This window comes from Stegastes partitus, unplaced genomic scaffold (assembly GCF_000690725.1).
Source record: "Stegastes partitus isolate 25-593 unplaced genomic scaffold, Stegastes_partitus-1.0.2 Scaffold436, whole genome shotgun sequence".
Lineage (NCBI taxonomy): Eukaryota > Metazoa > Chordata > Actinopteri > Pomacentridae > Stegastes > Stegastes partitus.
This window is the reverse complement of record NW_007578167.1, coordinates 56,226-72,971: the sequence shown is the minus strand read 5'-3', so window position 1 is coordinate 72,971 and position 16,746 is coordinate 56,226. Positions and strand designations below refer to the sequence as shown.

At 45.8% G+C, this 16,746-nt stretch overlaps 1 protein-coding gene across 3 annotated transcripts in view; it reads left to right on the top strand.

Moving 5' to 3' along the window:
- The window catches only part of sash1a (SAM and SH3 domain containing 1a), a 71,779-nt gene that overhangs the window by 51,159 nt on the left and 3,874 nt on the right, over nucleotides 1-16,746 (top strand). For all 3 annotated transcript variants that reach the window (XM_008286161.1, XM_008286160.1, XM_008286159.1), the window contains 10 exons: nucleotides 183-318; nucleotides 602-1,023; nucleotides 3,587-3,661; nucleotides 3,815-3,958; nucleotides 5,729-5,861; nucleotides 6,679-6,848; nucleotides 7,729-7,938; nucleotides 10,918-11,068; nucleotides 11,383-11,511; nucleotides 14,292-15,331. In XM_008286161.1, coding sequence (XP_008284383.1) covers nucleotides 183-318; nucleotides 602-1,023; nucleotides 3,587-3,661; nucleotides 3,815-3,958; nucleotides 5,729-5,861; nucleotides 6,679-6,848; nucleotides 7,729-7,938; nucleotides 10,918-11,068; nucleotides 11,383-11,511; nucleotides 14,292-15,331 — 2,610 coding nt within the window. The remainder of the gene's footprint in view (nucleotides 1-182; nucleotides 319-601; nucleotides 1,024-3,586; nucleotides 3,662-3,814; nucleotides 3,959-5,728; nucleotides 5,862-6,678; nucleotides 6,849-7,728; nucleotides 7,939-10,917; nucleotides 11,069-11,382; nucleotides 11,512-14,291; nucleotides 15,332-16,746) is intronic.

Sequence of the window (16,746 nt, the reverse complement as noted above, 5' to 3'; positions counted from 1 at the left end):
AAATTTTAAACAACACCACACATTTCCTGTGATCTGTGAAACATTGTGCTGAACTGGAAATAGGCTGTTCCCTGCTTTTGCCAATGTCATTTTACACAACTTTTTTATTTATTTATTTATTTTTAATAAGGGAACTTTCACTTTGATTTTATCACCCCTCTCTCTTTTCTCTCTCCCACCAGTCCCGTGAACAGTCAGATGATGAGCAATCAGAGGACTCTGTGAAGTTCAAACGGCTTCACAAATTGGTTAACTCGACACGCCGGGTCAGGAAAAAACTCATCAAGGTGGAGGAGGGCAAGAAACACGCCTCTGAAGGTTCGTGGTTCTGTCCGGGGATTAGAAATTCCTTTGATTAACTTAGATTTTAATAAAGCTGCAGTCTTGAAAATCAGCTTCTTGCACTAAATTGCCATCTGAAGGTTATTGGAAATGAATAAATAGTGTTAGAAGATAGTGTGGTCGTCTTACTCAGACTTTTAAAATGTGTGTGGCTCGCTCTGGTGTAGAAAACCACAGTTAGAATCATGGGACTGAACTCAAGTCTTGAGTCTTTCCAAGTAACAGCTTGTTGGACTGACTATTTCTGCCTCTTCTTTAGATTTTCTGAACCTGGAGGCTCCTCCCACATGTGAGGACAACACCGCTCTGTACACAGGCGTCCTGAAGAAGCCCCTTCTGCCCCAGGAGGCTTCTCTGCCCTCCCTCACCCACGATCAGCTCTCTCTGGATGGAGACACAGACAGTCTGACGACCTCCCCTTCCTCCAGCAGCCTGGACACCTGGTCCGGACACAAGTTGGTCAAAACCTTCAGCAAGTCTTCCAGTACCCACGGTCTCATCCGGCCTCCCAGGAGAACCCCAGCTGGCTCCAGCGCCCTGGGAGGCTCCATCTCCGCTGTGGCAGGCAGCGGCTCCTCCTTCTCGGAGCTCGACGGCTGTGGATTGGACGATGAGGGAAAGTTGTCGCGCTCCACAACCGACGGCGAGATGAGGAAGGCCCTGAGCTCCATCTCCCACGGGGTAAGTAACAACGAGGCGCTCTACACCTTCTATGGCCTCACCAAACCCCGTCCCAAACCCCACTCCCAGTCCCGCCTCCTCATCTCCTTGGATGACGGCCACCAAGGCAGCCCCAAACATCAGCCTGCCAGCCGGCACCACGGCACCTGGACGCACCGGAAACCCGACCCCAACTACGCATATTCCACCAAGCATCTGCTGTACCAGCGCTCGCGCAATGCCAAGACCCCCGTCTCCCCCTTGTCTGTCACCCCTTCCTCCCCTGTCCGCTGTGAAGTAGCCAAATCAAAATGTTTCGGCAGCGGGGGAGGGGGCTGGGTGTTCCCCTCCCGCAGGCTGCGTGGCCGAACAGCCGTCAGTGAGCTGAACATCACCTATGTGGTGGAACGGAGCCTGTATGGTCACCTCAACTGGGCCCAACTGGTTCGCCCAGTGACCCTCAGCCGCGCTGAGCGCCGCTGTCTGTTGGAGGAGGACCGTGAGGCGGACAGGAAGTGGGCGGCCAGCGTGGACCGCTGCACCAAGCGGGTGCTCTTGCGCATCCAGCAGAAGTCTGTGAGTTCAGACCGTGAGGTTTAAATCGGCCGCCTCGTGTGAGCGGGACTCAGTGTGCTTCAAAGTTGCAGAATAGCTCAGAAGTGAAGGTGTAAGGGCCACAGCAGGTCAAATGTCTTTAACTCACCTGTTTAATATAAAAAACATCAACATCCATAGCGTTGTAGACGTCCTTATGTACGGAAAATGTCAAGAGCTGGCATACCTGTCACAGACCTAAGTGCCCTGAGAGCAATGCCATCTTCTGTGACCTTTAAGTGAATGCCTTTGGCTTCAAACCTTTTTATTTCAGTTGTATATGAAATGATTATAGAATGTGCAGTGACCCACTTGGGGGGTTAAGTTGCAGCAGAGGTTTTCATAAGTGCCTTTTATAAATGTCGGATCCCTGAAGAACATGTGCACTCGCACAGTCACACTGATCCCTGTGGGCAAAGGAAATGTACCAGCTCGGAGCTGCTCATCTCTATAACTGCACAGCACACAGCCTGAAAGACATGTTCAATGAGCGGCCTCATTAAGTCAGCTTCAGCGACTGACTGGTCTTTATGCTTAACAACTTTCAAATTGATGCTGCGAGGCTGAGGATAGCAACAAAAAGATGGAAAGGATAGAAAAGCCTACTCATCCTGCAGTGATTGTAAAATAGATTTGTAATTTTAACCGGCAAGAAAACAGTCTGGTTGAATTGCAAGTGCCGTAGCTGTTCCAGCAGAAGCAGTGACACACAGCGGGTGGTGAAATAGCAGAGCTATCCTGCAGCTTTGAGGGTACCTGAATCCTATCGTGTTCTAGTGAAATCACCGGAGGTCGTTCTCATCCAAAAACTCTCTGAATCCACTTTTTCTGTTGTTGCTTTTTGTCTTCTTTTTTGGCCCGTGCCGCTATTGCAGATGTGATCTTTTTTTTTAGTTGTTTTCTTTTTTTCTTTTTTTCCTAGTAATTATCTCCGAGAGACATTTTTTTCTGGGTGCATGTCCATTCCATTGTGCATCATCATCACATTCAGACTTCTTTTGGGACTTTTCTGTTCTCCAAACTGCTTTTCGTTGGAAGCTGTGATGTGGACTGCAGCTTTGGACATGTAACATAAAACCTATTTACTCCAAGTGCAGAGCTTTTTGTACTTGGAGATGCTTCGCCCAGGGTTTTGTGGGGGTTTAGCCGAGTTGTTTAGCGATGGCTCGTGAAGCAGAAGAGAATTGCCATCGAGTGCCGCACTTGAAATGAGAGCGATTTTTTTATTTTTTTTTTGGCAGCTGCTTTATGTGCGTGACTGTGTCTACGTGTTTGTGTGTTTAAGGGCGATTCCAAAAGTCAAAGCCCGTTTAGAGATACAAACAAAGTGTTTTTGTTATCATATCACAGTTCCCCTTTTGTGTCTCCCCTTATTTTGTTGTTGACCTCTAAAGTCGAGGGAATAAAAATCGCCTCTCGGCAGAAACGAGCAGCTCTCTCGGAAAATGTTTCTGATGAGAATGACACGTTGTCGGCGGCTCCTAGCAACTGACCTGTATGTTGTGCATGTTTGTAAAATGTGCCCAGTTTTTATTTTGTATTTCTCATAATTAATCACAACATGAATTGCATCGGGATCAAATGCAATGAATATATGTTCACTTGTAAAAGTGCGTTTATATATTTCAGCTCAACCACATCAAAAAAAAAAAGGTTTAATTTAGTGTTTTCTCCAGGGACGCAAGTTTTAAAGGACTCGAGCCAACAGTATAACAGCTCATTCGCCGAGGACCATGCAGTCACTTTAAAGAGGAGCTCGTAGAACTGTTTGTTACATCACGTCTGTTGGCTGTCCACAGTCCCGTATGACATCATGCCACCACATATGTACAGACCATACACCCATGTACATGAATCAAACTGCTGCCTGTGTCGTGCCAAGCATGAATCATTGTGATTTGACTCAGTGGGAGAGGGTTGGGGGGGGAGGTTTCTGCAACGTGACCCTCCTGGAGTGTCGCTCATCGGTTGTGCTTGGGCTCCCCTACAGAGAACGTGCAGCTTCGGCGGCTTCGACCTGTCCAACCGCTCGCTCCATGTGGTCAACACGGGCTCCGAGGCCAACGTAAGTTCTGGCTGAACTCTGCTGTCACGCTAAACCACCTTTTATCTCTCGCTCTTTTGTTTTTCTGATCTCTCCGGCCTTTTGTCTTCTCCTTGTTCAATCTGATCTGGTCTCATCTCTCGCTCTGTCGTCTCCATCCTCCTCTCATCACAGAATAAAGAGCAGGAGGCGATTTACAGAGAAGTGGTCAAATCTCCCACCACGTCTCGGATCTCGCTGGGCAAGAAAGTCAAGTCGGTGAAGGAGACGATGAGGAAGCGCATGTCGAAGAAGTACAGCAGCTCCCTGTCCGAGCAGGTCAGACGGAAACACGCGTCGCACTTTAGTTGTCGAACATTTGTGTTTCAGGACGAATGAGGTTCATCTAAAGCAGTAAAAAACAGTCGAACCATTGTTTAAAACGGAACAGTGGTTCACACATCATCCCTGTGATCCCCACAACACGACGGTAAAGAAATAAAAGAGCTCCCCATGCACAGCAAACACCGAGAGGATGTTTTGCAGCGTAAGCCACATCTCCTGTCCGCAGGCTGCGGGTGGGTGGGAGTGTTTGTTAGTTACAGAATAAACACAAGAGCATGAAACACATTTGGATGTGTGTCTCTCTCTCTCTGCTGGGTCCAGTGTCGAGGGTGGAGTGAGCGCTTGGTGTTGAGCTCATGGAGTGATGCAAGCCCCCCCCCCTAAAAAAGAAGGGCCAGCTCTTTGTAAAAATGGGGAGCTAAAAAGTGTCTCATCTGCAGTGGCCTAATTTTTGTGGGGTTTTACCCGGTGGCTCGTCCAGCCCCACAGTTTGATGTGTCAGTGGTGCTGGAGCGTCCCCTCAGCACCGTGTGACCCACATATCCTGCCGTGAGTCACGGAGACATCGGCTGAGAATGAGTAAAATGAAAAATGAATTGCCTCGTCACAATGTCAGCAGCTATTTAGCGGACCACAGCGCCCCCTGGTGGACTGCCGAGACAAGTACAAGCAAGATGTGAACATATAAAACATACCTACAGGCCTCCTCTGATGTGTTCATCCCCTTCCATTAAAGAAAAGGCAAAACTCACGATAGTCACTCAAATAACTAGAAACTGAAAAAAATAATAATAAATAAAAATTTGCTAAATTATTATTTAGTGAAATAAGAAGTTGCTTTTGAATTGTGGTTGAAAAGAATAATTAAAAAAAAACAAACTGTGCCTCATTCAGCATAATATTAGTTTATGGGTCCCATCATGTTTGTTTGCTTGTTGTTGTTGTTTTTTTTTTTTTAAATATTTCTGTTGAACCACAATTTAAAAGCAATTTTCATAAAATTTTTATTTGTTATTACTTTTGTCAATTTCAGCTTATTTCAGTGACTGAAGCTGTTTTTTTCCTTCTTTAATGGGAGGCTATGAACACATCTGAGGACGGCTGTAGATGTTGTATTGTTGTCATTTTTAAAGACTTTATTGACTTCAAATGGGATCTAGTAAGATTTGATCCAGTTCTGACAAATTTATTCCCAAGAATCCAGCAAGAGTCAAGTCGTGTTCGTTATTCTCAGTTATGACTAAAAGAAAAGGCATGAAATTATCGACATTTTTCAGCTATTAATGGGAAAAAAAAGTGCACATTTAGTTTATTATTGGCTGAAAGAAATAGTTTTGTGCATGTACCTGCTTTGACATCAGTAAAGAACAAAAACAAATGCTGATGAACCCCATCACTCTTCCCTTCTCTTGCCTTTTCTTGGTTTCCACTGGTTTCCCTCAGACCTGCCCAGTTAAATGTTTTCCTTAATCAAGGTTTCTATCAGGGTGTGTCGCGTTAAAGACATCCGGACGTGCACACACACGGAGACTTGCAACATTAATTATTACACACTCACGCACAAAACATAAAAACACTCACATAAATGTAGACGTTGTGCTGCAAGTATGGAGAGGTTTCTGACTCTGAGGCCTTCAGAGCCTCAGGGTTTGCTGACAGTCACAAGACACTTTGGAAAGAAAAAAAAAAACCCTCTTAACCACCATCTTCTAACATTTCTTTGCTTTTCTCTCGTATTCTTCCCCCTCTGTTTGTGTCTTTTAGTCCAGTCCGGATGGAGCCCCCGGTTCCCCACAGTCCCCGCTGCCTGACACCGACTCTCTGGAGAAGCCGAAGCTGAAGGCCGGAGGCTCCGTGGAAAGCCTGCGGAGTTCACTCAGCGGACAGAGTTCAATGAGTGAGTCTGTCACAAGAACCAGTAATCAGAAAAAAAGCTTTTACCTTGTTTTGTTTTTGACATTTTGAATAAAGAAGACATGATTTAGAATCTTTTAATTCAGGTGAGGAGCACATAATTAACATTATGCTGCAGGATGTCAGCACATCTGCCTCATGTGAAACATTGCATGCAAGTACGTGTTTGATTAAACGGCCTGTTTGGTGGAAGCGTAACACTAGATGGTGCTGGACACATTTGCTGCCGTCTGCTTCTGGCATTACTCGTATATCAATTTGGATTTCTGTGGCGCGATCACACCCAGCTGACTCATGACCCCAGAGAGCTTTTCCCAGCGTGTTTCTTGATCTCTCAGGTCATTTCATCTAATTGCATTTTCTGACATCTTCACTTTGGCGTTTCTGTCTCGCCTCTGCGGTTAAAATCTCTTTCCATCGTTTCAAGCTCGGGACAAACTGAAGACCTGGCAGATCTTCAGCAGGCATAACATCCGGTAGTGATTAGGGAGGAAGTCTTTCCTCGTCGGTTCCCGAACATCGACGCGATTTCAACGGAGGGAAATATGCAGCTTCACCGGGGATTTTAAAGTGACCCTGTTGAAGTTTTCCACTCACTGTGAAACCAGAAATGTAGACGAGTTTAGAGCCTGATTAAATAAAATCAGTGTCGTCTTTGACTGCTTGGCTGACCCGTCTTTGTAGATTCATGCCTGTTGCTGCAGTGTGAACAGGAGGAGATGTGGATCATCCTGGAATCCTCTCGTTAATAAAAGTTTTTTTTGTGATGATTTCTAATGTTCACGTGTCTTTGCGTCCAGGCGGCCAGACGGTGAGCACCACCGACTCATCGGCCAGTAACCGAGAAAGCGTGAAGTCAGAAGACGGCGACGATGAGGAGCCGCCCTACAGAGGACCGTTCTGCGGCCGAGCCCGGGTCCACACAGACTTCACTCCGAGCCCTTATGACACCGACTCCCTCAAACTCAAGGTTCAGATGCTTCGTGTGGTCGAGTTTACATCCTTGTAGCTCCAGAAGAGCAGCTGTACAGATGTGACGCTTCATGATGATGATTAGAACAGATTAGAACTTGTCCCTCCATTTATTAACCCTCTGAACCCCAAAGCCTGACAGTAGGTTGAAAAGTCATGGTGTTCATTTTTCCAATAGTTCTTGAACTACTCACCTGTGATATTTAATTCTGCTGGAAAAATTGACCAAACCTGAGCTTCAAATTGTGATATTTTATCAAAATCGCTTCATTCTACATGTCTGATTCTGTAAAAAACTGAAAGATTTGAGCTCCTTGGTGCAACTGAGAAGCTGTAACCAACAACCTCATGACAAAAATTCGGTTAACTTCTTGGGTTGATCTGCCAGCGGTGTTTCGACAGAGGAGATAGAAGTGTGTAGAAACAGTAAAATGTCTATAATATGTAGAGCCACCGTGGTTTCTTCCAGGCTTGATAACACCTGTTGGCAAATTGTGTTCAATTTTTGTAAAATAAATATTCAAAGAAATTAGAATTTCCATTTTAATTTATGACATTTTCGTTTTGTTTCAATGCATAAAGGACCTTTTTTTAATTTGCTCTACTTATAGCCCTGGTTGTTCCATAGAGGCACCAGACTTTATCACACGGTGAAAAATGAGCCCACAGTGATGAACAATTTGACACGAGCCAAGAAAGTCCCAGAGACTGATTCAACAACGTGGCAGCACAGTGTTACAGTTACACCACACAGTCAGGCTTCTGTCAGCTTAAAGAAAGTGCATCAGCTGTTCAGTTTGTCTCTCATGTCCAAGTCTTTTGAAACAACCCTTCGGGTCAGATCCCTCCTCTGATGTCTTTTCTCTGCGATTCTCCAGCGCGGGGACGTGATTGACATCATCAGCAAGCCGCCGATGGGGACGTGGATGGGCCTGCTGAACAACAAAGTGGGCACCTTCAAGTTCATCTACGTGGACGTGCTGAACGAAGAAGAGGAGAAGCCCAAAAGGCCCGTGAGGAGGAGGAGAAAGGGCCGACCACCCAAACCCACGTCGGTGGAGGAGCTGCTGGAGCGCATCAACCTCAAGGTAGAGCCACATTGTTGTTGTATTCAGCAGCGAACAGCTCAGACGGTTTGGTTCTACGCATCGTAGAAACCAGTGTGAACTTTTAAAAGCCCACCCAATCTGACACTTCAGCGAGATAAAAGCAAATCTTTTGAAGTAAATTAAAATGTTGTTTTAGTCATGTATCTTAAACACACTCACAGACAAGCAGAGATAAATACAGTGCACCCGATTACAGGCTGCACGCTTCAGGATGTTTGATCCGACACTGATGCATAAACATTAACGCCCACATCGTGACAACCACGCCCCAACAAATAACTTGCATCTTTCATCAAATCCTACACGTCGCTGTGAGCTCGATAGCATCTCCTCCCACTCAGGCAGCCGGCCGGTCTCACTTCCCCAAATAGACACAAAGAAGTTTGTGGGCTGTCTGTTTCATCTCTGGCTACCTTAACAGCCAAGTCACAGATTGAAAGATTGATGCTGTGACGCTGCTCATTACAAGCGCATCAGAGCGCTCGTGCATTCTCGGTCACAACCGGGTTAGTGGAGTGGGCGAGTTGCACTTCAACGCAGCCAGAGTGCATTATTAGTTGTTAGAAACGAGCCTAAAAATTACTGCAAGTGTGTCAACCCTCTGAACTCATCAACACACCAGCTGGTTTGAAAAGAATTAAATAAAATAAAATAAAAACATTTTACCAGACACAGGACAAACTGATCCTGCTGAATTTACAACATTTCAAATGTCCTTGAACTACTCGTCTTTAGTGTGCGGTTGGAAAACTTCACCAAATCTAAGCTTACAGTCGAGATATTTCACTTTATTTTATTGTTTTTTTTAAAAATTTGCAAAAAAAGGGTGTTTCCTCTGAACTGATTCTGTAAAAGTGAAAAAAAAAATAATAATCTGGTGTCTTAAGTCTGTATTTTATTTTATTTTTTTACATTTTGTGAAATGAGGAATAAAAGTAATTCAACTTTCTTCTTTTTTATGATTTATGGCGCTATACTTTTGTGCTCTACCAAAGATTTTTTTCGAGTTCTCTCTACTTCTAGCCACGGTTTTGGACTTAATATTGCAGTAAAAATGAGCCCACAGTGAGGAAAAATGGCAATGAAGGCAAAAACATTGCTAAAAAAGTCTGAGCCGTTCTATGTGTTCTTTGTAAGGCTTCATGGATTATATCAAGTACTTAGAAGTTTGGTCTGGCGAGGTTTTTGGTTCCCTCATTGGCAGATTTCTACTTCAATGTAAATCAGTTCCAGTGAATGCGTCACTTAGCTGGACTCTGTGGAGTTACCAAACTCTGTTCCATCGGCTGACTCCCTCTCAGTCTTTAAGAAAAGACTAAAGACCAGCTCTTCACTGAACACCTCTGACAGACTGAAAACAAACAAATAAATAAACATTCCTATCACCTCCCTACAGCCTGCTGTTGGCATCAACGCCCTATCACACCTGAACTTGTCCTACGTCTCTCATCCAGGTTGTTTCCTCCTGACCAGAGCCTTGCTGGTGTTGTTTCTGCTCTCAGATCGCTTTGGATTGAAGCTGAATGAAATTGTAGAATTATTTTCAATAATCAGGTCTCCAGACTAATTTTTTCACTGGTGGCAACGATGCGACTTCCTTTCTCATTTGCTCACACCTCCCACCCGCTCACAGGCAAAACACATGACTCGCTTTCCTTATCGATGGACGCCACAATTTACACATGTTCCCTAAACGCCCCACGTTGCAGGCTGTGGTCGCCGCTTTTGGTATCTGTGGTGCGCTCAGACAGGTGTGTGACCAAAAATGAGTTTAAAAAGATGCAACCAGGGTGTTCTAGCGTCAGATTTAGTAACCGACAGCAGCTGCCTGTGCAGGTCACAGCGACACCAACACAGCCTCGTGGTCATCAGCGCCACCGTTTGAAATATTAGCTCTAACTATAAGGCTTCAAATGAGCCCTGATCATGTAAATCCATCCGTTCTCAGGTTTCTGTCTGCTACAGAGTCCGTGCTCATAGAGCTTGATGTCTACGTCAATACCGTATGATTTGCAATTAACTATCTGAGGCCAAAGAGTTATTTTGAACTGTAAGAAATTCTCAGCACAAACCCACGGTTCCTGTCTGTAGCTGTGAAGTCAGACTTTCCACACCCCTGCACCTTTTGGCTGGTGGGTTCTGCAGCTGAATACTCTTTGGATTTGGTGGATGTTTAAATTTTTCAACTGACCAAAAAGAAAACCAAAAAAAAAAAAAGAGCGCGATTGTGTCAGTGAAAGGGCCCAGCTGCCTGTGTTTGTGTTAGTTGGTGGTCCTTTGTTTAGTCCTGCATCATCCAGCAGAAATAGAACAGAGCCACGGCCCTCCTCTGCGGCTCCACCGTTGTAATTGACGGTCTTGCTGGTGACGCACCGTGTGTTTATTTGTCCAACAAAATGTGTCGCACAAGCGCAGAACCCAGCAGCAGCATTCAAAGCTTTTAAATGACGGTGTCAGCTGACCGTGCACGGGGTGTATCTTACACACTGGTTTTTTTGTTAGAAAGCTGCAGCAGTTTGGGCGACTATCTTTGCTGTGTGTTTGTGTTAGCGTGTGATACTTTGTCTTTTGTGGTCGACGTTTCAAGTCCCGTTTGGCGTTGTGGTCACAGCCAGAATAGGTTGTGACTCCGGGATGTGACTCGGTGCAGCTCGCTCGTGTTGCTGCAGATCTTTTTTTTCTTAAACGTGCCCGTCAAAATGACAAAGTTGGTGCCAGCTGAAGCAGCCAGAGCTGAATTAGCTATGGCTTAACGTGATTACATGCTATCTGAAAATCATAATTGCAGTTTAGATTTGGCTCACCAGGGCTTCAAAAATACACAATGTGGATCGGAAATTATGAGCAGATGACAAGTGCCGACTGTACCGCTCAGTGTGCTGTACAATGAGCGTTTTAGTTTTCTCTTTATTTTTCCTTTAGTGATTATCCTTTTAAAAGAAACTTTGTGTCCTACAGGAGCACATGCCCACGTTCTTGTTCAACGGCTACGAGGACCTGGACACGTTCAAGCTGCTGGAAGAGGAGGACCTGGACGAGCTGAACATCAGAGATCCTCAGCACAGAGCCGTGCTGCTCACCGCCGTGGAGCTGCTGCAGGAGTACGACAGTGAGTCCGCCGCACAACACTTGGATGCACTCTGGGTAGAAAAAAACACTCAAATGTAGGGCTTTTAGTGAGCCTTCCCGTGACTAAGTGTACGCTTCTTGAAACCAGATCTGGGTCGGTTTTTCACTCGCAGTAGTTTTTTCCAATTACTTTCAACGCCAACATGACGGCATGAAGAGTATAAATGACAACCAACCGAACCTCAAAGTCTGTTCTAAGTGAAGTTGTCACGGACGGAGACTTTGCTGCATTGCTGTAGAGTTCTTAAACCCGAATGGACCCCAGTTTAATGGTGTTTGTGTTGCTGCCACCAGGTAGCAGCGATCCAGAGCGCGGCGGCCTGTCCGGCTCCCAGGAGAAGCTGCTGTCTGAGGGTCAGGGCCTGGTGGGAGACTCCCCACGGGACTCTGGCTGCTACGAGAGCAATGAGAACCTGGAGAATGGTAATGATTGCTTTGCTTAGTCTAGCCCTTTGCGGGAGTTAGGCCCAGCTGAGGCCGGCTCTCGCCTAGTCCTAGCGACTCCTTCGCCTGTTTCCCCCCTTCTTCTGGCCTTCCACCTCTGCTCCATCACTTGCTATATATCGCCTCTGCATCCTAACACCCATCTCACTCTACTGGATACAAAAAAAAGCTCCTCTTGCCGCCACATCCGCCCCCACACTGCCCTGCCTTTACCTCTCTAGTATGGACCCTGTGACTATGCTTTCACTCCACTTTCTTCACCGCTCTTTTCATCCTTTAGGCATTCTTTACCATCAGTGCCAAAGTCCAGTTGTAACTGAGAGGGAGCCAGGCCCCAGACCACTAAGCCTAGTCCACCCCACAGTGCTGGGAGCGCAGAGGGAGAGTCTGTCCCCGATGCACAGAACTGTTGTGATGAGAGCAAACTCACTGCCCAGTCAAGGACTCAGGTTCCCAGCCGTCCCTCCTTTGGCTTCACGGCCGATAGACGGATGCCAGGAAGATGACTTTGAGCTCATAGAGTATTTCTGTTGAGTGTTTTTAATTGAGAAACAAAAAAAAAAAGCTTGAAGAGTAGTAATGTCAATGAATGCCTGTTTATTTTGTTTTTGTTTTGCAGTGGCTCAATCTATAGGCTTAACAAATGTAATAGTCAGGTAGCAGACCATCTCTTCACATGTCGCTCTCGTTGTGCTTGTGGGCGTTGCGCAATCATACAGTATGTGCCTAAAATGATGTGGATGGAAATATTTTAAAAGTTGTACAAGAGTTCTGATGATAGACGTTCATTGAGGTGTTGTTGTCGGATTTCATTTCATTTTGTTGTGAGTGTACTTTGTGAGGCCGCTCTCTGCACAAGACTCTGCCTTCTTCTTCTTCTTCTTCTTCTTCTTCTTCTTCTTCTTCTTCTTCTTCTTCTTCTGTCCCGTACAGCATTCTCTTAACAGCTCCATAACTCATAAATCACTGCTTTGGTCTTTTTTCTTTCCCGTTTATCTGTACGGTTCCAGTGTTAACTACTGGTTTCCCTATTTTGTGTTTCTCTGTGTCATTGGGGCTCAGTAGTGAAGCGTGCCGTCTGCCACAGTAGAGATTTAAGTTGTGGAATAAAAACCACTTCTCTAAACAAAAAAAACAAAAAACAAAATGGACTCTGGTGCTGATTGTTTGACTTTACATGTTTTGTCTGTTTTTCTGTTTTTTCTCTTCTACGCCACTAAACGCTCTTCACGAACTAGCTGCGTAACATTTAGAGAACGTTCTGCATCGCGTTCAGGGCTCCACAGCGCCACCGTCTGTGCAGAGACTCATTAATGTGTTACTGCATATTAATGAGTATTTCTAAATATTTATTGGTCAAGAGAATTGGCAAAGAGGGGATTAGAGTTTAGATAATAGAGGGTACATAAATGAGACTTCAAAATAAAAGCCTCTGTGGAGCCTTGAACACTCTTTAAAGACCTTTCTTTAACATACATGTGTCTGATTCCTGTGACTGGATCAATCAGTTCTTTCTCATATCATCAAATGACATCGCTTGTGATTATTATATCCACACACATTAAGCGGTGATGTGTTGGTTAGTTAAGTAAAAGGCAGTTAATAATATTCAGTCCTGATCTGAATAATACAAAATCAATACAGTTTTAGGTTTTATTGCATCGTAAATCTGTCTAATGCCACTTATTAGGCAGTAATATAGAAAAACAACCCAGTTTAGATTTATTTGTGTACAGTGTGTATATATAATGTGACTGTTTGGAGCATGAAACACACAAAATCTTTAATAATTACATCACTGATGATGTTCCAATACAATCCAATAGCACATCTGACACGACCTCGCAATCTTAGTTTGTGTCCCGTCTGGAGGACGTTTTGTTGGGCCGTCAGTGGACCTCGTGCTCCTCTCCAAGTCTGAACACGAGTGTTGCAATTAAAGTAGATCTAGTATCTGATGGGAAGTCGATCCGTCGCAGCCTCTCCTGCCTAACTTTCTTTAACATTTCTGAGAACTGTCGAAACATCTCATGACATTCCATCTTTTGAACTTTTCCGTCATCCCGCTTTTTAAAAAAACTCTCTGGCAAGCCGCGCTCTGTGGCTCTCCTCCATTTCATCCATCCATTTTGCTCTGTAAGCCAAAGGATAGATGGTAAGTTGCTTCATCCTTTTGTTCCACTGTTTCTCAAGTGTTCCTTTCATATTACTTTTATTTGGGATTGCTGCTATGACAACAACAAATCAGTCAGTTTGGTCATGAGTCAAAACAAGCTTATCTTACGCCCGAGGCTCTCCAACCCGTCTTCATAAACATTGCTTTTGACTGTAACTCGCAGATAAGCGTTGAACAATAAGCATGCAGTGCTTTTATGAGTTGAATTTTTATTTCGTGACTTGGCTCCGGCAGACTTGTTAAAATAATTGTTGTGAACATATTTTCCAGTGATGCAAACATGCATGCTACAGAGTATTTGTGACACAGATGTACGTTGTTTTTTACTACTTTTTTCTGCCAAAAAACTGTAGCCGTCATAAAAAATGAAAGTCAGCCAAGGCAGTAAAAAACAGCAATGCTGAGTCATGCACAGTATTAATATGTGTTAGTGAAAGCCATAGCGAGCTGAGGAGAGAGAATCCTGGTAGGAATTCACCAAAGACTGACAAGAATCTAGTCTTCTTTAACAACCAATAGATTTGGTTAAACTGGCATTAAAGTGTCTACATCTCAATGCTAAGCAAGGATTATTATTTTGCAGGTAAGAGCAGAAAAGCTTCCCGTTCCAGCCGTTCTTCAGCAGGACTCCAGTCTCCAGACTACCCGACGCTGCCCATGACTCTCTCCACAGAGGCCCTGCAACAGAACGGCAAAAACCAGCGCACAAAGTTCCCAAAAAGCTTCTTCATCAAGCCCTCTCTTAAGGGCTTCAACTTGCTGGGGCTGCGCAAAGCCCAAAGACGGTCCCCCATCCCAGCCAGCCGCAGCTGTGAGGACCTGGATGGTCCCCCGCAGCCCACTGGGCCCTGGAAGCGCTCGCACTCTCTGGGAGATTTGAACTGGGAGCAGAAAAATGATCTGAGTGTGGAGCTCAGATCTGCCAAGGAAGCACCCAAATCAGGCCACAGCAGCCCCAGCAAAGTCTGCAGAGATGACGGGTCTCCGGCTCAAAATGGGACTCCATCAGTGAGCCCTAAAGCGAGGGCCGACAGACCGCCCATACCCTCCCAGCTGCCTCTCCGCTCCCCTTGTCCCACGACCCAGTCCCCCAACCATCCAGAGCCCCTCTCCAGTCCCACTCCGAGTCCTCCCGATTCTAGCGCAAGTGGGGAGAGGGTCGTCCGGACTCACCCCAAAAAGCCTCCCATCCCTCCTCCCGTACCCGCCAAGAAATCTAAAGAAAGACTCGCCAACGGCCTGCGCCACCCGCCTCTCTCCCTGCCCTCCACGCCGTCGCCCACCCCTTCGCCCACCCACTCCCTCAACCGCTCTCACCCCAGTAGCCCCGTAATCCGCAGCAGCAGCAGCAGCCCCAGCCCCAGCCTCGGCGCTCCCGCTCTGCCGGCCAAGACCCCGAGCACCCCGGCCAGTCCGTGCGCCACCTCCTCGGCCTCCTCCATGGGCGAGGAGTCGGGCACCCCACCAGCAGTGCAGCCTCCGTGGCTCTCGGATCTCGGGGGCAAGATGGCTGTAACGAGGAAGGCCTCCCATGCCAAGATGGGCCCTGACCTGCTCACCCTGCTGGAACAACGGCTGCAGGCAGAGGGCATCGACCTCACTGAGGAGCCCTACTCTGACAAGGTTGGTGAAGTATCCTGTAAAGCAGGGGTGTCCAAATCTGGTCCTCCAGGGCCACAATCCTGCATGTTTTAGATGTTTCCCTCTTCAGCACACCTGATTCAAATGATCAGGATCGTTATCAGGCTTCTGCAGAGCTTGATGATGAGCTGATCATTTGAATGTGTTGGAAGAGGGAAACATCTAAAACATGCAGGACTGTGGCCCTCGAGGACCAGGATTGGACACCCCTGCTGTAAAGAATGAGAAAATAAGTTATCCATTTGGCACAGCTTTTAGCTCTGACTGATGACGGGTGGATTTGTATCAGAAGCTAATATACGCTGGTCAGAAACATAAAGGGAACACCTAAACAACACAGTGTGACTCCAAGTCAGTCCCACTTCTGTGAAACCAACCTGTCCAGGTAGGAAGCAACACTGACTGTGAGCAGACAACATTTACATTTTTACATTTCAAACAGATGCTGGAAATCTGACATTTCATCGGAAGTGTAAAAGCTTACCGACCTGATCCCTTCAGTAACTTACATAAGAACTTACATAAGTAGAACAGTAGAAGGAGCAGAGATATGGTTCGGTATCCACTTAGAAAAAAATCACATCCTAGTTAATGCATAACAGAAACATTTGGAGTCATATTTCCGTAGTTAATTTGAAAATAGGGCTTCAAGACACCTCAGGGCTATACTTGTCTGGCGTCAGGCTCTTTTGGTTCAGCATTGTAACATGCCTAACTTAACCCAGTCATAATTTGACTGTAACTTGGATCCAGATTGCTCCGTGTTTAGCCCACTAACATCAGCAACTTGCTTTGGAACTCATTTAGTTTAAAAATAGACACTAATAGAGTCTAAAGTCTGTGTGTTTCTTTCGTGTGTGCAGATGCCGTTTTATATGCGAGGGCATTTATTTGTGTGTGAGGGTGTGGGGGCGTGTATGTGTGCGCACAATAATAAATACGCTGCCTGGAGCTGAGGAGGAAAGACTGTGGCTTGAGTCTCACTATGATGCGGTTCAGACTGTTAAGTTTACGGGCTGAATCTTACTGAAGGCAGACGGGGTTATAAAACTTTGTGCCTCTTGCCAGACCCCAGGCTGGGCCCCTTGAACATGTCGGAGCCCCCAACACTGGCAGGAAAAATCACACATATGCAAACAGACAGAGGCATCGGGGGATGAGGTGAGAAATAGGGCCTCAGACCACAGCCCGGCTCTGCTGGATTCCTGTTGGTCATAAGTGGATTGGCAGAGACGTGAGGGCCGCATTGTGCTGCAGTAGCATCAGTGAGCCTTTGAGCCGGGGCAGGCATGGACCACATGACTGGTGTCAGAAGTCATTCAAGTAATTTAATGCACAATTTGTTCTAATTTACTGTGGAAATTATCTTAGATTTCAAACAATCTGATTAGATCAGT